This window comes from Rhodamnia argentea, chromosome 7 (assembly GCF_020921035.1).
Source record: "Rhodamnia argentea isolate NSW1041297 chromosome 7, ASM2092103v1, whole genome shotgun sequence".
Classification (NCBI taxonomy): Eukaryota; Viridiplantae; Streptophyta; class Magnoliopsida; order Myrtales; family Myrtaceae; genus Rhodamnia; species Rhodamnia argentea.
In genome coordinates this window covers 5,412,223-5,432,606 of record NC_063156.1, presented here as the reverse complement: position 1 = coordinate 5,432,606, position 20,384 = coordinate 5,412,223, and the positions used below count along the sequence as shown (strand labels likewise).

At 41.4% G+C, this 20,384-nt stretch overlaps 4 protein-coding genes across 7 annotated transcripts; 3 read left to right on the top strand and 1 right to left on the bottom strand.

Annotated features, from left to right (window-relative positions):
* Positions 1-820: 820 nt before the first annotated feature.
* LOC115727135 (secretory carrier-associated membrane protein 1) lies at positions 821-7,034 on the top strand. Of its 2 annotated transcripts, none has more exons than XM_048281902.1 (14): positions 821-1,115; positions 2,489-2,544; positions 2,967-3,068; positions 3,166-3,228; positions 3,467-3,500; positions 3,626-3,748; positions 4,406-4,468; positions 4,556-4,649; positions 5,683-5,728; positions 5,820-5,887; positions 6,239-6,287; positions 6,500-6,565; positions 6,674-6,799; positions 6,837-7,034. In XM_048281902.1, exons 2-13 carry the CDS (start codon positions 2,539-2,541, stop codon positions 6,758-6,760), a joined length of 801 nt encoding a protein of 266 aa, XP_048137859.1. In that variant the 5' UTR covers positions 821-1,115; positions 2,489-2,538; the 3' UTR covers positions 6,761-6,799; positions 6,837-7,034. The 2 variants fall into 2 exon arrangements, with proteins under 2 accessions (XP_048137859.1, XP_048137858.1); XM_048281901.1 differs by having other exon boundaries at positions 2,479-2,544.
* A 737-nt stretch (positions 7,035-7,771) lies between these two features.
* On the top strand, positions 7,772-11,001 carry LOC115727134 (pentatricopeptide repeat-containing protein At1g73710). 3 transcript variants are annotated; one of them, XM_048281840.1, is made up of 2 exons: positions 7,772-9,504; positions 9,772-11,001. In XM_048281840.1, exons 1-2 carry the CDS (start codon positions 7,983-7,985, stop codon positions 10,857-10,859), a joined length of 2,610 nt encoding a protein of 869 aa, XP_048137797.1. In that variant the 5' UTR covers positions 7,772-7,982; the 3' UTR covers positions 10,860-11,001. The 3 variants fall into 3 exon arrangements, with proteins under 3 accessions (XP_048137797.1, XP_030513157.2, XP_030513156.2); XM_030657297.2 differs by having other exon boundaries at positions 7,772-10,401; positions 10,558-11,001; XM_030657296.2 differs by having other exon boundaries at positions 7,772-11,001.
* Positions 11,002-11,774: 773 nt separating this feature from the next.
* Positions 11,775-12,634, top strand: LOC115727137. Its single transcript, XM_030657300.2, has one exon. It carries the CDS (start codon positions 12,155-12,157, stop codon positions 12,359-12,361), a length of 207 nt encoding a protein of 68 aa, XP_030513160.1. The 5' UTR covers positions 11,775-12,154; the 3' UTR covers positions 12,362-12,634.
* A 3,936-nt stretch (positions 12,635-16,570) lies between these two features.
* LOC115727152 (protein ULTRAPETALA 1-like) lies at positions 16,571-20,244 on the bottom strand. The gene is made up of 3 exons (XM_030657319.2): positions 20,022-20,244; positions 18,608-18,929; positions 16,571-17,131 (listed from the first exon to the last, which is right to left on the bottom strand). The coding sequence occupies exons 1-3, from the start codon at positions 20,242-20,244 to the stop codon at positions 16,951-16,953; spliced, it is 726 nt and encodes a 241-aa protein (XP_030513179.1). The 3' UTR covers positions 16,571-16,950.
* Positions 20,245-20,384: the final 140 nt, after the last annotated feature.

The window sequence follows — 20,384 nt, the reverse complement described above, 5'->3', positions numbered from 1 at the left end:
CCGATTTGCTCTCTTCGTAATCTCTTCACCATTTTTGATTTTTTTAATGGGCCGTGGGTCATGACCTAACTCTGAATGATTTTTTTGAGTGAATTGTCATATTGGATTGTAAATTTGACTTGGCGACATATGAGGCATAAACCATTTGGAAACGGAATATTTTTCCGTGGATCGAAATGATTGAATAGTAGAAACGCTACGTCCAATTCGAAAGGAGCATCAAAGCTCTCGAGAAAATTTAGTGGGAAGATCAGGAAGTGTCTCGACATGCTCCAAGTATAGTGTTAGAAGCACGTAAATATACAAAATAATGCACATAAGAGCGCATCAAAGGAGAAGCTGCACGAGCAATTGCCGCGAACATCATGTAATATTTCAAGAGCACTTCTAAAGATCTTCCCTTTTGAAAAAAGAAAAGTTATCAGAGAGGCAAGTAATGGTCGTAATTTTTTTTATTTAACGTATGTCTCGAGAGAAGAAGTTAAAATTCATTGAAATGGTAATCGAGGAAAACAAAATCATTAAAAATAAGTATTGTCAAAGATACGTCAAATGAAGTCATGTCCGACAGGAAAGATTGTAAAGGCGTGTTCAAATAAATTGACGACATTCGAAACATATTTAAATAAAAACGACGACATTTCAAAACATCGTAGTTTGTCACGTTACAATATACCATGAACTGATTTCATTTCGGCGCGGCAAGCAAATGCAGAAGGCAGAGAAGCCAGAGACCCGATATCCACTCAAATGGGACCCGGAATTACTCGGATTGCGACCCGAATCTCGCCATATATATATATATAAAACTGTCTTTGTCCACCGCCCCCTCTCCCCGCCCCGCGAAGGAATATTTTCCCGTCTGGTTTTCTCGTCGATTTTCTTTTCCCGGAAACCACCAATCCCCTACCCTTTTTTTCTTCCCTCTCGCTCTCATTGTCCGCTTTTTCCCGAGCGCTCCGCTGTCGAGCACAGGTTGTCTCCCGCGATTTCAGCGCGATCCTCTGCCAGGTTCGCTTCGGCATTAAGCCCGAGATCTGTTTGGGTCGCGATTGGATCTCATGAGTCGCTACGATTCCAATCCTTTCGAGGAAGAGGAGGTTAATCCCTTCGCGGTAAGAGTTCGTGCTCTTTTGAGTTTCTAACGCACATTGTCGTCTTCGTGCGCATCGAGGGTTGGGGGCTCTCTCGCTCGCTCGACTGGTTGAGATTTGTGTGAGCTTTGGATTTTTTTCTTCTTCTTTTTCATGAAATGTGTAGCTTCGCTGTATGTGGTTCTTTGCTTATTCGGATGTTTGTTCATTGTCGGTGCCTGGTTGGTTAGATCGCTTGATCTGTTAATCAGATGTCCTTTGGTGTGGATAAAAGCATCTACGATCTTTGTGTGGAGGCCTTGGCAGGAGAATATTCCTGGTGTTTTTTTTTCTTGTTAATCTTGTCTTGGTGATGATTCGGAGTCGATGAGTGGTGAAACTGATCGTGCGTTTGACCAATCTATTCTCTGTTTCTGTGCCAAAAGAATAAGCCTCACCTCATCTGAATCGGCTGAGCTAAGTGTTGCTTGCTATTTGAATTTATTGAGAGAGCAGAGTGTTTGAACGTTTTGTCCCTTGTTTTGTCCTGCTTATTGACTTCTGCTGTTAGCTATCAAAATGCGGGTCAGTTTTAGTATGATCTTATAAGCTCTTGCATGGCAAGGCCCTATTTTTCTTTATGTTCAATCCATGTTAAATGTGGTTTATATTATTTATTTTTTTCAGATGGCTTATATTAGTTTTTTTTTTTTTTGGTCTAGGCTTATATTAGTTGAGTAGTAGCTTTTGAGGCTCCATTTGTTTCTCGGAAATTTGTTTTTTTTTTACTTGTTCTTATCACTTAAAAGAACAAGTCAATGAAATTTGTTTTCATTTGACAACAACCTATGCATAAACATATTTGTTCATGATAACGATATTTTCCAATTAACTTCTAAGCAACGTAAACGATGGAAATTAGGAAAATCTTTGTTGATTTATCGCTTATCAAATGTAGCCAGCATCATCTTTCACCGGATTAAGAGGTTGTCAGATCGTCTGTGTTTCTTCTTCTTTTTCCTTTTCTTTTACGGGTAAGGCCATTTGTCTGTTTTTAGCCGAGTATTACCCTACGAATAAGATTTGCAGATGTTGCAATCAGATTCTGCATGCTGCTTTTTTAGCACAATACGTTTTTCTTTGATTACCATGCCAGAGGAAAAATAAAATACTGTTGATTAATTGTTGAATAAAACAAACAGGAAAATCTATGTGCTGACAACATTATACTGATGCAGTTGACGGGTTATTTATTTTGTTGTTTCTGAAGATCTCACACTGAGCTTTAAGTACTTTGTCTCTAAACATCACGTGGTGCATACAAACATTATTATACTATGAGAATCACGACAACATATTGGTTGATTTGGTTGATGAATGTGGTTTGTTCATCTTGCGGTGTTAGGACCAAGCAGGTAGAGGGAAGGGGGCAGGCCAGTCAAACTATGGTGGAGGTGCTTTTTATATGACAGTGCGTTTTCTCTTAACCTCCTATTCTCTTTATGATGCTTCTAGCCAGTTTCCAAGTTGGTAGAACCATATTGGGAGAGTTAAGAAGGGCTAATGAACAGTTTCTACATGGAGAATTGATGAAGAGGGTTATATGCAAAACTCCCTCTCACTAATAGAGGAATATGTTGAAAATACAGAACTGATAAATAGGGTTATTTTCAATACTTTCTATCACCCATAATGGAAATATATATTATTTATACCTTCTTCATAATCATCTCTTCTATATGTTGCTTCTTCTGTGGCTCCTTGTTCAGGCCTCACACCTGTCACCATCTGCCATTAATTTGAGTGATTTGGTTTGCCTGGGGCACCTCTTGGATTAGTTTCCATCACATTTTATTTTCTTTTCCTAATTTAACTTTGTAATTGCAACCTTAGAATCCTGGCACTGTCCCACCTGCAACTTCGAGGCTTTCACCTCTTCCTCCTGAGCCATATGATCGTGGTGCAACAATTGATATTCCTCTTGATAATGCAAAGGTAACTGGGGCTATCCTGGAATAATATACTGCTTTAGCCAGTCTCACAACATAAGAACATTTGAAATGAGCTTGCTATGCTTTCTGTTTAAGCATAGGATCTCAAAGCAAAGGAGAAGGAACTTCAAGCTAAAGAGGCCGAATTGAAGAAGAGGGAACAGGTATTCTCCTTATCTATCTACAGTGTTTATTTCAAAAATGAAAAAGTGTTCTGGTCAAAGTTGGCGACTGATGCTTCTCTTTTTCTGCTAAAATTAAATGAGTTTTTGATACAGTGAATGTATGTGATTCATCAAAATTTAGGTGCCTTTTGCAAAGCATATTCATATAATGTTATTGATTTTTGAGTGAATTTCATTGTTAACTTTATTTTCTGCTGGTGCTAATGACGCTTCTCAGGAATTAAAACGAAGAGAAGATGCCGCATCTCGAGGTTATTTATCCCTGTCCCACTTACCTTGACTTTTTGTTGACATGTAGAATGTCGGATCTTAGATAGCAATATGCATTACTTTCATCTAGCTATTTAACATTATGCCTTCCTTTTTGTTTTTGCAGCTGGAATAGTGATCGAGGAGAAGAACTGGCCACCTTTTTTTCCTCTTATCCATCATGACATTCCAAATGAAATACCTATCCACCTTCAGAAGATTCAGTACGTGGCCTTCACGACATTTCTGGGTATGTCTGGGTCTATCTTGGATATTGTCAGTAAAATTTTTAGCTTATTGCATGGATTGTTTTGGTAGAAAATGTGTGTTAGATTTAATCCTTAAAGTTTTGTACTAAAAGTATTGACATGCCATTGTTAGTGGTGCCATTGTACATGTAAGTGCTGCATCTCAATCGTTTTCCAGGATTTATCCACAGCCCTAGAACTATAAGTTTGGGTAGTGCCAAGTAAAGTCTGGTCTGAGTTGGGTTAATAAAGTTTGGGAATATGGCATTTGGGTTAGCAATGAAGCTGGATAGAGCAACTAAAGATTCCAATGATCTCGTAATTTCTTTCTTTGGCTGAAAGTTTGGTGCCCCAAATACTTTCAACATCTATATAACAGCACCTGCTGCTGCTTGTCTCAAATGTCGCCCTTTGGGATTGGAATTTTTTTGGTCCAAGTGGTAAGTACAAGGGGTGAACTTAGCATGGTATTTTCTGAAGGTTGACCAGAACAAATGTTTACCAGAACCTCTGTTACATTTGTTTCTTCTTCTTTATTGTCTGTATATAAACTTGTGGATTCTGCTGTTTATTTTTGGGTTATCGCTTTGAGAGTAATTTTAATCAGTTAGGAATGATCTGTAGAGATTCAGTGAGCTAACTTCGCATGCATTGTTCAGGCTTGGTTCTTTGCCTTCTGTGGAATATTGTGGCTGTGACTACTGCCTGGATCAAAGGAGAAGGTCTTGAAATCCCTTCTCAGAAATATCTTCCTTCTAGATTATTGCTTTGCGATGACTTCTATGACTTATTTTTTCTTCTCTTTGTAGGTCCCACAATTTGGTTTCTGGCCATAATTTATTTCATATCTGGTGTTCCTTGTGGTTATGTGCTATGGTATCGACCTTTATATCGTGCCATGAGGTACTTTGTGTAACGCTAAAGAACTGTATCTAAAGCTGGCAAAAACTGCTTTTAGGAGGCAGTTTTTCCATGAAGGACCTATCCCTGGCTATGATATCATTGAGATGGTTGTGCATGCTTGTGCATACTTAGAATTACATCTCCAGAAAGATCAACTGCTTTAGCTTTGAAAGGGGGGTACTTAAATTTGGTTTAGGCGTTTGGCAAGCATTCCAAAAATTCCCAGAGCTGAAACATCTTAAGGCAGAAAGACCTGATTGCAGCTGTTTAAGCTGCCTCGACTTGCTTTGGATTTCCGTTTGGGAAATTTAATATCTTAAAGCTATACAACAACTACACCTCTCTGGTGGAACTCATTTCACAGCTACAATGCAGTATGATCAAAAGACTAAGTTCTTGCCTCGGTTATTGTTGGCATCTGGTTTTGCATGTTAGAGTTACAGCAATTCCAATAAATTACACCTTTAAAAGCACAAACAACTGTCAACTTAAGTAGTTAAAAACTAGTCTTCGTAGCTTCTTCTGTCTCTCCAGTCTTTACATCCTAAAGGTTCTTCTGAATAATTCTGTAGTGCAAGATCATTGATGGTGAGGAAATATCATTTTTCACTCTTAAAAACCTATAGTACATATACATGTTATTGAGCTTATCTGAAAGCATTGTTTGGCACTGTGCACAAAGTTCTCTACAGGATGCTTTCTGATAACTGCAAAACTTTTAAAATATGATTACAGAATGTCCTAACTACAGCAAAGTAAACCATAAAAGCTAGCATCTGGAGCTACAACAATGCCATATGCGCTCGAGTGCTACAATAAAAAGCTGGATGCACTGAATTTAAAAAATAATAGAGAATGGTAACCTTAGTCTACTTTGCGCTGTCTTCCTAGGCCGTGTAAATATGATTAGTTGGAGATATTAACGACAATTAATTTAGGGAGCCATGGTTTCTCTCTTTTCCTATTTGACTTTAGAAAACTTTTATTCTTCTTCCCCTGCTGTCATTGTAATTATTTTTCATCTCCAATACAGGACCGACAGTGCCCTTAAGTTTGGGTGGTTTTTCTTGTTTTACCTGGTAAGCATTTGCTTTTTCTTTTTTTGTTATTTCATGCTTTGAAGATATATTAGAAAATGATTCATTCATGATCCACACTCATCTCTTGCAGTTGCACATTGGGTTTTGCGTCTTTGCCTGTGTCGCTCCTCCAATTATATTCAAGGGGAAATCTCTAACGTAATCCCTTTCCTTTTCTTGTTATGTTATTTGTCCTCAGTAGTCGGTACTTGGAAGACTGTTTTCCATTATGAACGTGATTTGATTGAGATGAATATAAAGCAAAGAGTTTTCTTCTTACTGAGTCGTCATCATCTATATTTAGTGGGAGCAAATGATATTCGCTTCTTTTGAATTGACTATGTCTTCCAGAGAAAAACGGGTTACCCTTTGGCTGCATTTGACAAGTGACCTGATTGATACGTTGCTTTCTCCAGTATAAACATGTTACATAGACGTAACTAGTCTTTAAGGTGATATTTCCTTTTGCTACTTCCAACTGATTATATAGATGATATGTTTTCTGTACAGAGGAATCTTGCCCGCAATAGATCTTCTGAGTGGTCATGCTTTGGTTGGGGTAAGTAGAAGCTTTCGTGCGTTTTTTCATTGAAGAATCGTTTTTGTTGAGCTATTAGTGCACTGCTAATACACTCAGGCACAGCGTTATCCACAGTAGCAGCAAAATACTTTTTTCAACATTTCATTTTCAATCACTTAGTATAAAGAGGATTTCTTCATTACATTTTACTAGTTCTGATGGCGTTGCTATTTTCTCTGCTTTACATTCAGATATTCTACCTCATTGGCTTTGCGTTTTTCTGTGTCGAATCACTTCTCAGCATCTGGGTCCTTCAGGTTTGATAGTTGAACTTGATTATGATCATTTGCTTCCTGATTCAGTCCTCCTCTCTTTCTTTTTATTTGCTTTTACTGAGTTTCCTTATCATGCTTACGATTATGCAGCAAGTTTATATGTATTTCCGAGGTAGTGGCAAAGCTGCAGAGATGAAGCGCGAGGCTGCTAGGAGAACCATGATGGCTGCGATCTGAGAGTGCCATTCATAGGATATGGGTTTTGTAAAAAGTAGATTTTGAACAGATGCGTGTCACATATACTACTAGTACTGGCAATCTGTGCTCTTGATGAGTTTATTTCATTTTGTGGATATTTTGATCACCCTCCTTTGACTGTCACTTAGGACATACAACTTATTATAGGATTCTCACTGCAACAGGCTGCATAGGTCATTCTTCTTCTCTGCTTTAGAATGTGTAAACAATTCCTTCATTTTGCGCAGATTCTCTTTTTTATGTTATTTGATCATTTTTTTTCAATCCCCTGTTCTTTTTCTTTCCCTTTCCCTTAGAGAGTCGTGGTTCAGTGTCGTCACCTCAATACGCGAAGTGTAATCGGCATGACAACAGTTTTGCACTCATCCAGTTATTGCTCCTTTTCTGCTACTGCTGTTGATCTGGCTTATCTTGGTGCCCCCTCTTCTTACAGATGGAGAGATGACCCCAACGTGGGGTATGCATCGTGCTCTGTTTCTGAAGTTAACCCTGGTCTGGTTTGCCAAATTCTCAAGCAGAAAGTATTGTTGGTTTGTAATGAGCAAGAAAAGTGAGGAATGGCTACCAGTGTAGCAATCCCTCAATGCGGTCACAGGCATACGTAGCACACCGGCTAAGCATGTATCCGGACGGCGGATCCTCGTTGGCATTCGATTCTGGCATTATCACTGCCATGCGATCAAGTTCCCCAGCGAGCGGTTCAACCATTTTGATTTTTCAACTCGTCAACCAACAAGGGGAGGCCTTATTATTGCTGCCCGTTGATAACCATTTCAAAGTTGAAATGGTCTACAAAGCTTTATTTATTTTGGCAAAAGAAAAATTTAAAAAGTATCTTTTCAAAATTAATAAAAAAAAATAATTTACTGTCCAAAAATTCTTTATTCAGGAACCATTTAAAGATTGTTAGAAAAACGTCTATCAAATTATTTATTTTTTGCAAAAACAAATTGCCCGGAGACACAGGGTGACGGGCGAACTTCCAACCCGTGCCCTTCTCTCTCTATGTCCGCACTGATGGCTCCTCCACCGTTCGATGTAATTACCAACTCCACGCTCCCTCAATCCACGCCCGATGTTTCGTCATCGTCGCTAAAACGCAGGTGATAACACTCTATTTGCATCGCCATTACCCGGGGAACTCGTGGGGAGTTTTTACAGTTTATCTCTCTCAATTCTTCTTGGAACCGCAGAGAGCAGAATGTTGCTCCCCACCTGCAGCTCCAGAGAGTTGCGCAACCAGAGCCTCCATTCCCACGTCCTCCCGCACTGTAAGTCCCACCCTCGCCCGCACACTTCGAAAGGCAGTGTTTTTCTAGGGTTTAAGCTTCAATGCCACTCTAAAGCACTGGCCTTGCCCTCCAAAGTCTCTTCATCGAGCGGTAGGAAGCAGAGGAAGACCTACGGAGGCGTTTTGCCGTCGGTTTTGCGATCCTTAGAGTCGGAGGACGACGTGGAGAAAGCCCTTTCTTCCGTATGTTCCAATTTGAGCCCTAAAGAGCAGACTGTGATTCTCAAAGAACAGCGTTGCTGCGAGAGAGTTGTTCGGGTTTGGGAGTTTTTCAAGTCCCAGGAGGATTACGTGCCCAATGTGATTCACTATAATATCGTGCTGAGGGCGTTGGGCAGAGCCCAGAAATGGGACGACTTGAGGAGGTGTTGGATTGAAATGGCGGAAAGAGGTGTTTTTCCCACTCATAATACGTACGGGATGCTTGTCGATGTGTATGGGAAAGCGGGTATGGTGAAAGAAGCGCTTTTGTGGATTAAGCATATGAAGTTGAGGGGCATGTTTCCTGACGAGGTCACCATGAACACTGTTGTCAGGGTTTTGAAGGATGCTGCAGAGTTTGATAGGGCAGAGAGGTTCTATAAGGGTTGGTGCGATGGGCGGGTTGAGTTGGATGATCTCGAATTGGATTCAATGGTTGAGTCTGAAAATGGGTTTGGCTTAGCACCTGTTAGTTATAAGCATTTTCTGTCGACAGAACTCTTTAAGACAGGTGGGAGAATGAGAATCTTGGGCTCCACCGATTCACAAATTTCTGTTAGGAAGCCACGACTTACGTCTACGTATAACACTCTTATTGATTTGTACGGGAAGGCAGGGTGCCTAGAGGATGCTGCTGCTGTGTTTAAAGAAATGTTGAGTTCTGGGGTTCCCATGGATATCATTACCTTCAATACCATGATTTTTACTTGCGGAAGTCATGGCCACTTGTCTGAAGCAGAAGCTCTGCTGAACGAAATGGATGGAAGGGGAATATCTCCTGATACAAAGACTTATAATATCCTTCTATCTTTATATGCTGAGGCAGGGAACATTGATGCAGCCCTCGATTGTTATGGGAAGATCAGGAAATTTGGTCTTTTGCCTGATGTTGTGACTCACCGAGCTGTTATCCATGTATTATGCAAGAGGAATATGGTCGAAGAGGTGATGAGTGTTATTGAACAAATTCGAAAGTCTGGCAGTAATATTGACGAGCATTCTCTTCCTGATATAGTTAAGATGTATGTGAACAAAGGGTTGCTTGATTCCGCTGAAGTTCTTCTTGAGAGTTTTCAGAATGATCGGGAGCTACTTCCTAAAACACGAGCAGCAATTATGGATGCTTACGCTGACAAGGGTTTTTGGGCTGAAGCTGAATGCGTATTTTTAATGAAAAGCATTGGGCAGAAGAAGGATGTCTTGGAATACAATGTCATGATCAAAGCTTATGGTAAGGCAAAGCTTTATGATAAAGCCTTTTCCCTTTTTAAGAGCATGAAAAATCAGGGTACATGGCCTGATGAGTGCACTTATAATTCTCTCATTCAGATGTTTGCTGGGGGTGATTTGGTAGAAGAAGCTAAAAGTCTCTTACATGAAATGCAAAGACTTGGCTCTAAACCCCAAACTATGACTTATTCTGCTGTGATTGCCTGCTATGCTCGCCTGGGCCAGCTTTCTGATGCAGTTGACATGTACGATGAAATGGAAAATGCAGGGGTTAAACCAAATGAAGTTGTGTATGGTTCTCTAATAAATGGATTTGCTGAAGCTGGAAGAGTTGAAGAAGCTCTTCGATATGTCCGTCAGATGGAACAATGTGGAATTCCAGCAAATAAGATAGTTTTGACTTCTCTCATCAAGGCTTACAGTAAAGTAGGATGCTTGGAAGGAGCAAAGTCTGTGTACGAAAGGATGAAAAATATGCAGGATGGTTTGGACGTCATTGCATCAAACAGTATGATTACTCTTTATGCAGATCTTGGCATGATATCTGAAGCAACACTCATTTTCAATGGCATGAGAGAAGAAAATCTGGCGGATGGAGTTTCTTTTGCAAACATGATGTATCTATATAAGAGCATGGGTATGCTTGATGAAGCCATTGAGGTTGCTGAGGAGATGAAACAAGCAGGTTTATTGAGAGATTGTCCTTCATATAATAAGGTAATGGCATGCTATGCCACTAATGGCCAACTCCGTCAGTGTGGTGAGTTGTTGCATGAGATGGTGGTGACTCGAAAGCTTTTACCCGATAGTGGGACCTTCAGAGTAATATTTACGGTGTTGAAGAAGGGAGGTATGGCTATTGAAGCTGTTAAGCAGCTGGAATTATCCTACCATGAAGGTAAACCTTATGCGAGACAAGCCATAATTTCCTCTGTTTTCTCTGTCGTCGGCTTGCATGCTCTAGCATACGAGTCCTGTGAAGTATTCTCAAAAACAAAGCTTACTCTTGATTCTTTTGTATATAATGTATGTATATACGTCTATGGCGCATTAGGGGACGTTGATCGGGCGCTCAACATATTTATGAAAATGCAAGACGATGGTGTGAAGCCTGATCACGTTACTTACATTGTTCTGGTTGGTTGTTATGGCAAATCGGGTATGATTGAAGGGGTGAGACGTGTCCATAGTCAACTAAAATATAGAGAAATTGAGCCGAATGAGTCCTTGTTCGAGGCAGTGGCAGAGGCCTACAGAAATGCAAAAAGGCCTGATCTTGCTGAGTTGGTTAACAAGGAGATGAATTTTGCCTTTGAACCGCAACAGAACTCTGATTCTGAAACTGAAAATGAGTGATGTAGCTCTAGCCCTTACTGTCAGTTGTATAGCCTTAGGTTCAAATAGAAATTCCTGTATCCTGAAGAACCTTGTTCATCATTCTTTCCCGAAATTTTTCCCCACATAGAATTGTACATATTATTTGAGATATCATGTTTGTTGCTATCTTATGGCAATGGTCTTTAGTCTTCAGCGGGACCAACAGGTGAACGTATTGTACTAGAATAACAGATATAAAATGGATATTGCATGTTGTCGGAAAATTTGCTTGGCCCTAGTTTCTGAAATTCATACTGTTTTTGGTTGCATAAATGTTGATTAACATGGTATGTTGCAATGCTGACTGGTTGGCGGGAAACTGTAGCAGGCATCTAGGGTTTGATTTATAAGGCAATGACCCAGTTTTGTCCTTTTTTAAATATTTGTCAGCAACTTCTGGGCCGGCCCGTTCGATGGACTTAAGCGTTCATCAATTCTTGCAACACCGTTGTTGCTCTGTTTGAGAATATGCGTACTCATCACTAGTAATATCTATTTTCTCTACACAATCTGTTGATTCTCATCTCAACTACTGCTTATCCTCCATCTCGTTAACAAGGAGAGATCAGTCATGGCCCTCAGTTTCACAGCTCCTATTGTGGCTACATTCTGCTCTGAATCTCTTTTAGCTGCTTCTCATATCTGTTTGCTTCTTATGGCTACTTTATCTTGAACAAGGGCGCGTCAGATTTTTTTGTCTGCCCATCTTCTTGATTCAGACGGCGCCCTTTGAAAACCAAAGCCAACTGAAAGGAGGCCCATCTGCCGCCTACACTCACTCCAGGAAAGCCCACATGCCTCAATAAATGTGAGACAGCAACCTTGTCCCAGTGGCCGGTCCATGGCAGAGTCTCACAGCCGTCCAATGAGAGAGTCTTCGATGCAACGCCAAACCTCGAACGGCTTCTCGACACATCTAGCCGAAAAGGTTTATAAGGATGTCTCTACCTTACAGTCGGCAGATCCAACTGTCCACACACATGGCACAGACCCAGATGGCCACAGCACACCCAACTTGAGAGTCCTTCTTTTTAGCCTCCAATGGACAATCTCCTTCATTAATTGCTGTACTAGAGAGTTGCTTCCACCATTAACTCCCCCATATATAACTTCCCTTCAACTGGCATCACTTTTCACTTGACTAAAGCCATTCCTCTGCTTCAAAACTACCGAGACCCAGAATCATTCATTCTACCCCCAAAATCTGCAAGCTTTCAGCCCTAAAAAGCAAAGAGAGAACCTTGTGGAGAAGAGAAGTTGGACAAGTGGTGCAAATGGTGTTCTTCTGCTTTCTTGTGGATCAGCAGAGGAAGGTGAAGAGCAGCAAGCCAGCGGCCGGGATCTGCTCAAGGTGCGGCGGTGGGGCCAGCGTCGCCGACATGAAAACCGCCACTCGATTCATCTTCGTCCCCTTTTATTGGAAGTCCTGGAGAGCCATAATCTGCACCTTCTGTGGAGCCGTTCTTCGGTCTTACGGATGAAAGTTTTGAGGGAGAAGCCGTAACATTTTGGTCAGGGTGATGGGTTCGCTAGGCTTGGCTTGGTCCAGCATGTTAACTTCTGGAGTTATTATATATCCGGAGGCCTGGATTCTTTCCATCTTTTTCAGTTCTTATCCTTTTGCTGGATTATGAATAGATGGATGGCTTTGGTTAGGGAAGTTAGTATCTTGGTAACGACGTGTATCTTCATGCTCTGTTTTTTTTCAATGGAGGTGCAAATTATATAATTCCTCTGCTAATGTTTTCTCTCTCGATCTACTAAAAAAGCAGACGCTGCATGAATGAATTTCCATGAAGCGACTGCTTTACCAGGTCTAAAACCAAGATCTGCAAGCAATTTGCACATCGGATGGCAGATCCCAGAAGGGTCGTCGCTCTCAATGAATGCGAGAAAATGTTTTTGCGCTCTTCGTTTCGCTTCTTGTTTTCCCGTTCTTTCATATAAATGTGCAAGAGCAGATGATAGACAAGCCGCGTCTTCGTCGGAATTCGTAGGATAGCTGTAAAACCAGACAGCTTGACATCACCAAGTTATTGCAGAGCGTGTGCGCGTGAGATAGAGAGAGAGATTTTCGCACAAGTTGCTCGAAGCTCGGAAGAGCGGACCATCGTCACTAACCCGAAACCAGCTCCTGCGTGAGCCATGACTGATAGACTAACACCATCGTGGTGAACGCAATAACATAAAGTAAGAATTTTTTCACGAGATCCGGCGTAATTTCGAGGAGGCATCACTTGCAGCAGAATGGAATGTAAATTTCTGAATCCAAAGTTGTACGCACACGGGTTAATCAACATGTTAATGCTTCTTAGGCTACTAAGCATTATCTCTGGTACAAACAGGAAGGTGTGGCTTTTCAATAGAGGTGGATGAATGTATCTGCCAGCTTGCATCTGCTTCCGATGCATGAAAATTTAATGCAACACATGCCTGAGATTGTCAAAACTGCACCCACCACGCCTCAGAAGCATTCAAAATCTTTCGACTGAATGTGTCTTCATTTCGACACGTGAAAGGAAAAAAGCAAAAGCGCACACAGCTTTCTCTTGGCTGGAGTCTACAGTAGTGCACAAACACGCCTTTCTGCATTTACACCAAGTAGTTGAGAATTTACTGGAGCCTCCCGTAATAAAGACGATCCATTTTTATGGTATTTGCCATAGTACAGTTCTGTGCTGGATGGTTGCACCTTGTTAAACCCCGTAAAACACCCAAAAGGAAGAAAAACCACCCGCTTTCCGATGATTTATACTTGGTTCCATCGGAGCGTCGCAACCATTGCTAGATGTAAGGTTGCGCCATAGCAAGAATCCGGGCTCGCACTGTGCAAGAGCATAGATGAATAAGCAAGCAGACAACGCACAAAGAGAGACAAGCGCCTCGATGAGATGGTGTCCGAAAACTGTAGATGGTAATAGGAATCTCAAACGGCACAGAGGGAAAGGTGGGATAAAGGTGGTTAGGTCGGCCGTTCGAGACAGATCATATCGAAAAAGGGTCGATCAACTTCATGCGAGTGTACTATTTATGGATCTTTCTAACTTTTGCTGTCGCACTCTTCACGTAACACGCCGAAATTATAAGAATTCGACGAAATGTTCATAATGCACGTTGCAGCTAATAAAGAATGTCAAAACAGTTCACGCACGCTTGCACCCAGAATCTTGAACTTCGCAGAGAACCGCCTCATTTACTAGACAGTTGACTATGAATATGTTCGGTTGACCAATGCACCAAGAGTTGACTTTTGAGCCGGCGAGCGGCATGGAACCCCATTATCCCGTCGCTCCTCCCTCACCCTCTTCGTTTAATGACGACTGGAATTGAATTGCATGCACTAACCCTCCAATCAAAATACAAATAAATTAATGAGAAAATACAAAAAGCCTAAGATATTCGTAGAAAATGAAACCTCTCGACTTTGACTTTCTTCACTAATTTTCAATGCTGCATTTATGGATACGTGCCGTGTAGTGAATGAAATGTTACAGCTGTGTGCAGCTCTCGATAGGGAGGGAGGCTGGAGCTAATAAAAACGCCTTGAGTGAAATCCTGCAATTCGCATACCGCAAATGACAGCACAGAAAGAGCTTGCAGAAGCAGAAGTCGGGTAGCTTATTGGCCGGTTTGAACCGAGCGGAAGTTCTCGGTTTGATTCGGTTTAGATTGACTATCGAAGTTCGGTTTAGGATCGGATGGTTAAGTCTCCATGATCACTTCTGCTTGTTCTTAGCTGCATTTTACTCTTTGCCTTCAATATCAGATCGGTCTAGTATATGTTTCTGAAATCTTTCTCACCATTCCTAATCGAATCGAGCTCACCCCTAAGTACCTATCACAGATTGGCCCTAGCCGCCCCACCCTAACCAGCCCTGCACATTGCAAAGATCCCTAAGTCAAATTAGTTATGTGGTCCCGGGAAAATATTAGACCACCTTTAACAACAAAGTCTATGAAAAATTTCTACATATCACTGTGTATGACACAAACTTTTGATTACCTATGGTGCCATCACTTTGATCATCTGGCTATAACCATGCAGACTCCGGTGGACTTACTGTTTCGGTTAGTTCTCTGTCCGAGCATAATCTTGTCCACATTGTTCAGTCATGAAGCCTATTTTATCTGTCTATGAATGTAGTTTCCTTCGAAGAGATCCTTCTTCTGGGATCTTTTGGATCTAGCTTTGTTAATGCCAAATTGCCAATTATGTGTCTTTACATAAATTTGATGATAGATCGGAAGACGCATGACTTAAGACCCTCTAGCATGCCACATAGGAACCACGTATTGGATTACTCCAGTGCAGCACGACGCCGCTGACACCGAGGCCATTCGAGGTAATAAGTTAAATGTTATGTCAAAACGTCTTAGGCGTTCATGCTAGTACCTGACCGCAACTGCTCAATAAAAGAGATCCATATACCATTCATGAGCGATTGCCAAGCCTAGAGATGAGGAAAGCCGTGTGATGGGTGACCATCTAGCACGGTTTGGAGATTAACGACATAAAAGGAAAAGATTTGTCCTTCAGCTAGCTGCTCCGTCCAAGAAAACTCACAAGAATCCCTGAAAAGACACTCGAGAGTAATATGTGCTCGGTCTTCATCTACCAAACCACATGAGAGACTAAATATCGAGCTTGGGAGAGTACGCAGTCTGTTCCAGATCATCAGCGAGTCATAAACCTATGCTTTAGAAATGCATGGATAAAACTAAAACCCTGGTTGCGAATCCACCAAGTACCCTTTAATTCTGTTAGAATTATATGTGAAAGCAGTAGAAGATCGTCGTTTGGAACAGAACTCGGCGACAAAGTAGTCTGATCTAATGCCAACAGGCCAAACAGCTGTTGGGAACAAGAACGTCGTATATAGCTGCTTGCAGTAGCACCATAGTTAACCTACAAAACAAACGCACACGGTACTATGTCTCTCTCTCGCCATTTTAAAAAGGCAAGCTCTTAGACAACCAGCTCTCGTGTATGCTGGTGTTGCACAATTAACGTGAATTTATGCTGGCGTGATTCAGTCGAGTTGCCGTACAGGGTTCAGATTTTCGCTTCCTTTATCTCTTGCTGCATATTCCATCTCAAGACTTCTTCAGGTTCAGTCGAAGTATATCAGCAATGAAAATCTCAAGGAAGACTTTATCCTTCTCAGCGGAAACCAAGTTCCTTTCATCAGAATCCTGTTAATTTATGGACTCTACACAGTGGAAACTTAATGCATGCATGCTTGCTTCCTGTCGAGCTTTGTCCTTCTGAGCTGTAATGCTACATTCTATTTCATGATCCTCAAGAGCGATTTGTCTCTTCTGCTTTCTGCATTTGCTTTGGCACCGTATGATGTTTTCGTAGTTCAGAGTCTTCGGACATTCTTCATGGACGTTCTTAATTGACACAAACAAAAACAGGGTGCTCATCGATCGGCACCAACAAGCAACAATCCCAGGTTTCTGAATTTTCTAGGACAGAAGGAAATTAAACCACAGATAATGCTCTGCGTGCAAATTCTCGTCCCTGCTCAAGTGGAGAAAAACCTCGTGCCCTCTTCGTATCATTGAATTTACTTAGTTTACAGGGGAGATTCGGTTGTTTGTCATAATCCTGGGGATTCTGCAGTCTGCAAAGATGCCATGGGAAGGTCAAAGTTCGTACCACCCAATGAGATCAGAAACAGATGCGCTCACTGGATATTGATCCATGTCCATTTTTGATTACTCAACAAATCTTCTCCTGCTCATCAAATTTGATGCTGCATAGTGTGACTTATTAAGCATAATCTCCGACTATATTGGGACCCAACAACGAGGTAAGCTTAAGCAGCCTAACAGATTCGCATACCAAAACCCTGCCGGTGCATAAAGAAACTTCTGATGAGGAGAAACAAATGCTTTGTTTTTTCATGATTTAGCCAGTCAATTACATCAATGCTGCAAAATGCTGGTGGGCAAATTCAAGAAAGTCTTCGGGAAAAAGAGATGTTGGTTAATTGTAGCTTCCTCGAAAAGGAGCAGCATGAAGAGGATCCTGTTGAAAACCTGATCAATATCGAGATCAAATGCATCAGACTTGAGCTCTTGCATTGCTTGTGAAGTCCCTGCATGTCTGGCAGCTGCAGTCAGTAAAGCGACATATTTCGCAACCAAAGCACACACATGAGGTGCAACCTTTGCAGGTTGGGGAGCGGGAGCAGCCTCTATACATTCTGCGACTTGCTCGTTCCTCGTCATTATCGCATTTTATTCTGCAAAGCAATAAGTAGAGCGATTATAAATTTGCCCACAGTTAAATGTTCATAGAGATGCCCAGTGCCCATTTAATACATAAGCCACTCTTATCCATTTACATCCACAAGTAAACTCCTTCCAACTACAAACAGTATCTGATGGAATTAAAAAAACATAGAGAATAATGGCAGCTGAAACATTTCACAGTTCACCACGCCAGAAACATCACATGACAGTAATTCTCGCATATGACGTACTACAATGTCGGAAATGCCATGGAGAACAAACCCCATATGCACACAATATGTTGAATATTTCAGTGTTTACTATGGTCCGTCGAACTCAAACATGTATATATCTTGGTAGAATTGTAGTACAGGGAAACCAAACCACCACCAAGGATTATTAAGTCCAGTATGGTTATTGACAATTAATCAACGTGCACCACGCTATTTTGTTATCAAGTTCAACTAAATTATAGTAGATGAAGTTTATCCAAGCAAAAAATTTAATGCTGTGGACTACTTAGTTAAACCCACTAACATACGTATCGAGCATGGGGACAAGTCAAATCATATAATGCTTAACTAACAACAAAGGTGATGCCACTAGTAATCCACTACGTGAACCATATATCTGGTTAATGCATACTAACAATCTTCTACGCCAAATCCACGTTCATAACATCCCATATGAAAATAACCATCAGAATTTGCATGAAATAGTAACTGTACTACTATTTCATGATCAAAAAAGTTTTCAGTCCCATAGTGTATCATGGTCTATAATTTAGCATCGTGTTAAGCATATTCCAACCTATAGTGTCTAGATACAACAGTCAAATCTTACAGTCAATTCAAGCTCTATCCTGTGAAGTGATGTATATGCTACCCTACCATGCAGTTGCCATGTCAGTTGTCACAAGGAAGACTACATGGCCTCCACTGCTCCAGTCGAGCAGACCTTCTCCTAGGTGCTTTATTCCATTCATTTGTGAAATCCAGGAACTTACAGGCTTCTTTGTCATCATTGGCACAGAAATGTGACACAGTGAGTTCACCTACAATCTGGTTATTTTACTTCTAGCTCCAATAAAGACAATGAAAGAATCTATACCTTGGTCATACCCAGCACATGGATTTCTAATATGATTCGCTCCAACTAAACTCTAAACTTGAAGAAACACATGAGAACTTTGGCAATCACAGCAATATCATGTCTTTCAGACCCAACTAAGCAACAATTGTCTTAGCTACATAGACAAGGAAAAACTTGTGTTTTGACCAGTTGAATTAGAAGATACTTGTCAATAGCTCCAGAACAGAAATGGAAAGGATGCTAGTAAACTAGACAGAGCAATTTACAATTACAATATCTAGCAGTTGCAGCAGTAAAGCTCCCAAGTGGTGGTTAAGCCCAGTCAGCAAATCAACACGCTAAAATGTTTCATGGTAGTAAGGCATGACGATGGAGACATCCATAATGTCACATACCTGTCATATGGATGGTCAGAACATTTCCAGTTCTCATCCAACGAGGCATCATGATGTTCTCGGCACTCCTCCTTCGATCGCAGACGGAATCTTCGGTCCTTGTTGCACTTGGTACAGCGGATAAACTCATCACGATGACAAACTTTTCCGCTGGACTTGTGTGAGCCATTAGCATTTTTTGAAGCTTGATTGTAGTACTTCAGCAACACAGTTTTTGCCAGTGGAACCTTCTCCCCATTGACCATGATCCAAACATTGTTCTTCCATTTCCTAGCTGTTTCTCTTCCAGAATGCTTTTCAAATGCAGCAGGAGTCAACTTGTCTATCCATTAGAATCACCAAAAAACAATCACTACCGTAAAAAGGAAGACCTCAGGCTCTCTTGATTTGAGTATTGACTACTGACATCTAAGAAAAGGGCTATCAAAGACCCAAAAATACTGAGAAAATTCTCTAGTGATATTATGTGTATAAAACTCATATGTCAGTGATACCACTCAAGGCAGAGGAAAAATCATAGGGAGACTAGAGAATGCCACATCCAAATATTCACAAGCATTCAACTTTTCCTTAACACTGCATACGAGGAAAATCACAGTCAGAGATTGTCACAAAATGATAGACGTTCTAACTTCTCAAACTTTGAGTTAAAGCGGGTAGATTGATTCTGTATCACTCGCTCCGAACTCTGAAGCAAGTCCTCCTGTTCAGAGAAAGGACTGCATAAAGGCAAAGCCTTTCATGGAATGGAGAGAAGATATTTAGTTCCCATCTATTGCTTCTCTTATCCGGTTGAGGATGTGAATGAAGGAGCCACAATATGGGCATAAACTTAGCCTGACCTAATTCCTAAGATGAGAACGCTTTACTTATTCGAAAATGATAAGCTGTCAGAATGAGTACTCGCTGAATCTTTTAAGTTATGCACTTGTCAGAATGAGTGCACGAAAACGTGACAACACCGATCAAACTGCGTTTATCAAGCAAGTGCCACGCGACATGATTCCACATTGCCTCGCTCTGTTGAAAACCAAGAACAGAACTACCAAGGGAAGAAAGAAATACACCCAAGAACCACAGGTGGAGATAAGCAAAAGAAGAAGACAGTGCAATGCAGATCGCATCATTTTATCGCCTCCAATACAAACTCCGCGACGATCGAAGAAGCCCGTGTTTCATCCGCGACAAACTCCAGCAAGTAATATGTATTAGTGCAGAACGGTCCTATCAAGAAACCGCAATGACACCACGCGAAAAATCACACTCGTTCAGACATATCGACATACACTTGAAGTACATTCAACGTGCACAAGGACCAAACTCACGGACGCACGCACTCCACATGCAAAAAAATCGGAACTTTATCTGTCGAAGAGGAGAGAGAGAGAGAGAGAGAGAGAGAGAGAAGGACGACCTTCTTGGCAACCAGGAGTGCACTCGCAGGCGATTTCGAGATCGCCGTTGAGGAAAACCCTAAGCCTACCCACAGCGTCGCCGTATCGGTGGCTGGTACACCCACACGTCACCTCAACAAACTCCTCGCCGCTCTTCACTCCACTCATCTCTCTCAGCTCGTCCTCGCTGAACAACATCGCCGACCCACCCCCACTTTCTCTCTCCACCGCGCCATTCGCCATCCCCCCTCAGCCCCTCTCTCTCTCTCTGCCTCTCGATCTCTCTCGACAAAAACCAAAAAGAAGAAGAAGAAGATCGACCCAACAGGCAGACACCCTCTGCTGCGCAAAGAAGCAATCGAAGAAGAGTCAAAGGGAACGAA

Excerpts from the sequence above, each read along its gene's own strand:
- LOC115727135 (XM_048281901.1), top strand. The coding sequence starts at position 1,062 with ATGAGTCGCTACGATTCCAATCCTTTCGAGGAAGAGGAGGTTAATCCC. Across the intron at positions 3,749-4,405 it reads GGCCTTCACGACATTTCTGG|GCTTGGTTCTTTGCCTTCTG; the intron begins GTATGTCTGGGT and ends TGCATTGTTCAG. Across the intron at positions 5,888-6,238 it reads TTCAAGGGGAAATCTCTAAC|AGGAATCTTGCCCGCAATAG; the intron begins GTAATCCCTTTC and ends TTTTCTGTACAG.
- LOC115727137 (XM_030657300.2), top strand. The coding sequence starts at position 12,155 with ATGGTGTTCTTCTGCTTTCTTGTGGATCAGCAGAGGAAGGTGAAGAGC.
- LOC115727134 (XM_030657296.2), top strand. The coding sequence starts at position 7,983 with ATGTTGCTCCCCACCTGCAGCTCCAGAGAGTTGCGCAACCAGAGCCTC.
- LOC115727152 (XM_030657319.2), bottom strand. The coding sequence starts at position 20,244 with ATGGCGAATGGCGCGGTGGAGAGAGAAAGTGGGGGTGGGTCGGCGATG. Across the intron at positions 18,930-20,021 it reads CACTCCTGGTTGCCAAGAAG|ACAAGTTGACTCCTGCTGCA; the intron begins GTCGTCCTTCTC and ends TCTAATGGATAG. Across the intron at positions 17,132-18,607 it reads TCTGACCATCCATATGACAG|AATAAAATGCGATAATGACG; the intron begins GTATGTGACATT and ends ATTGCTTTGCAG.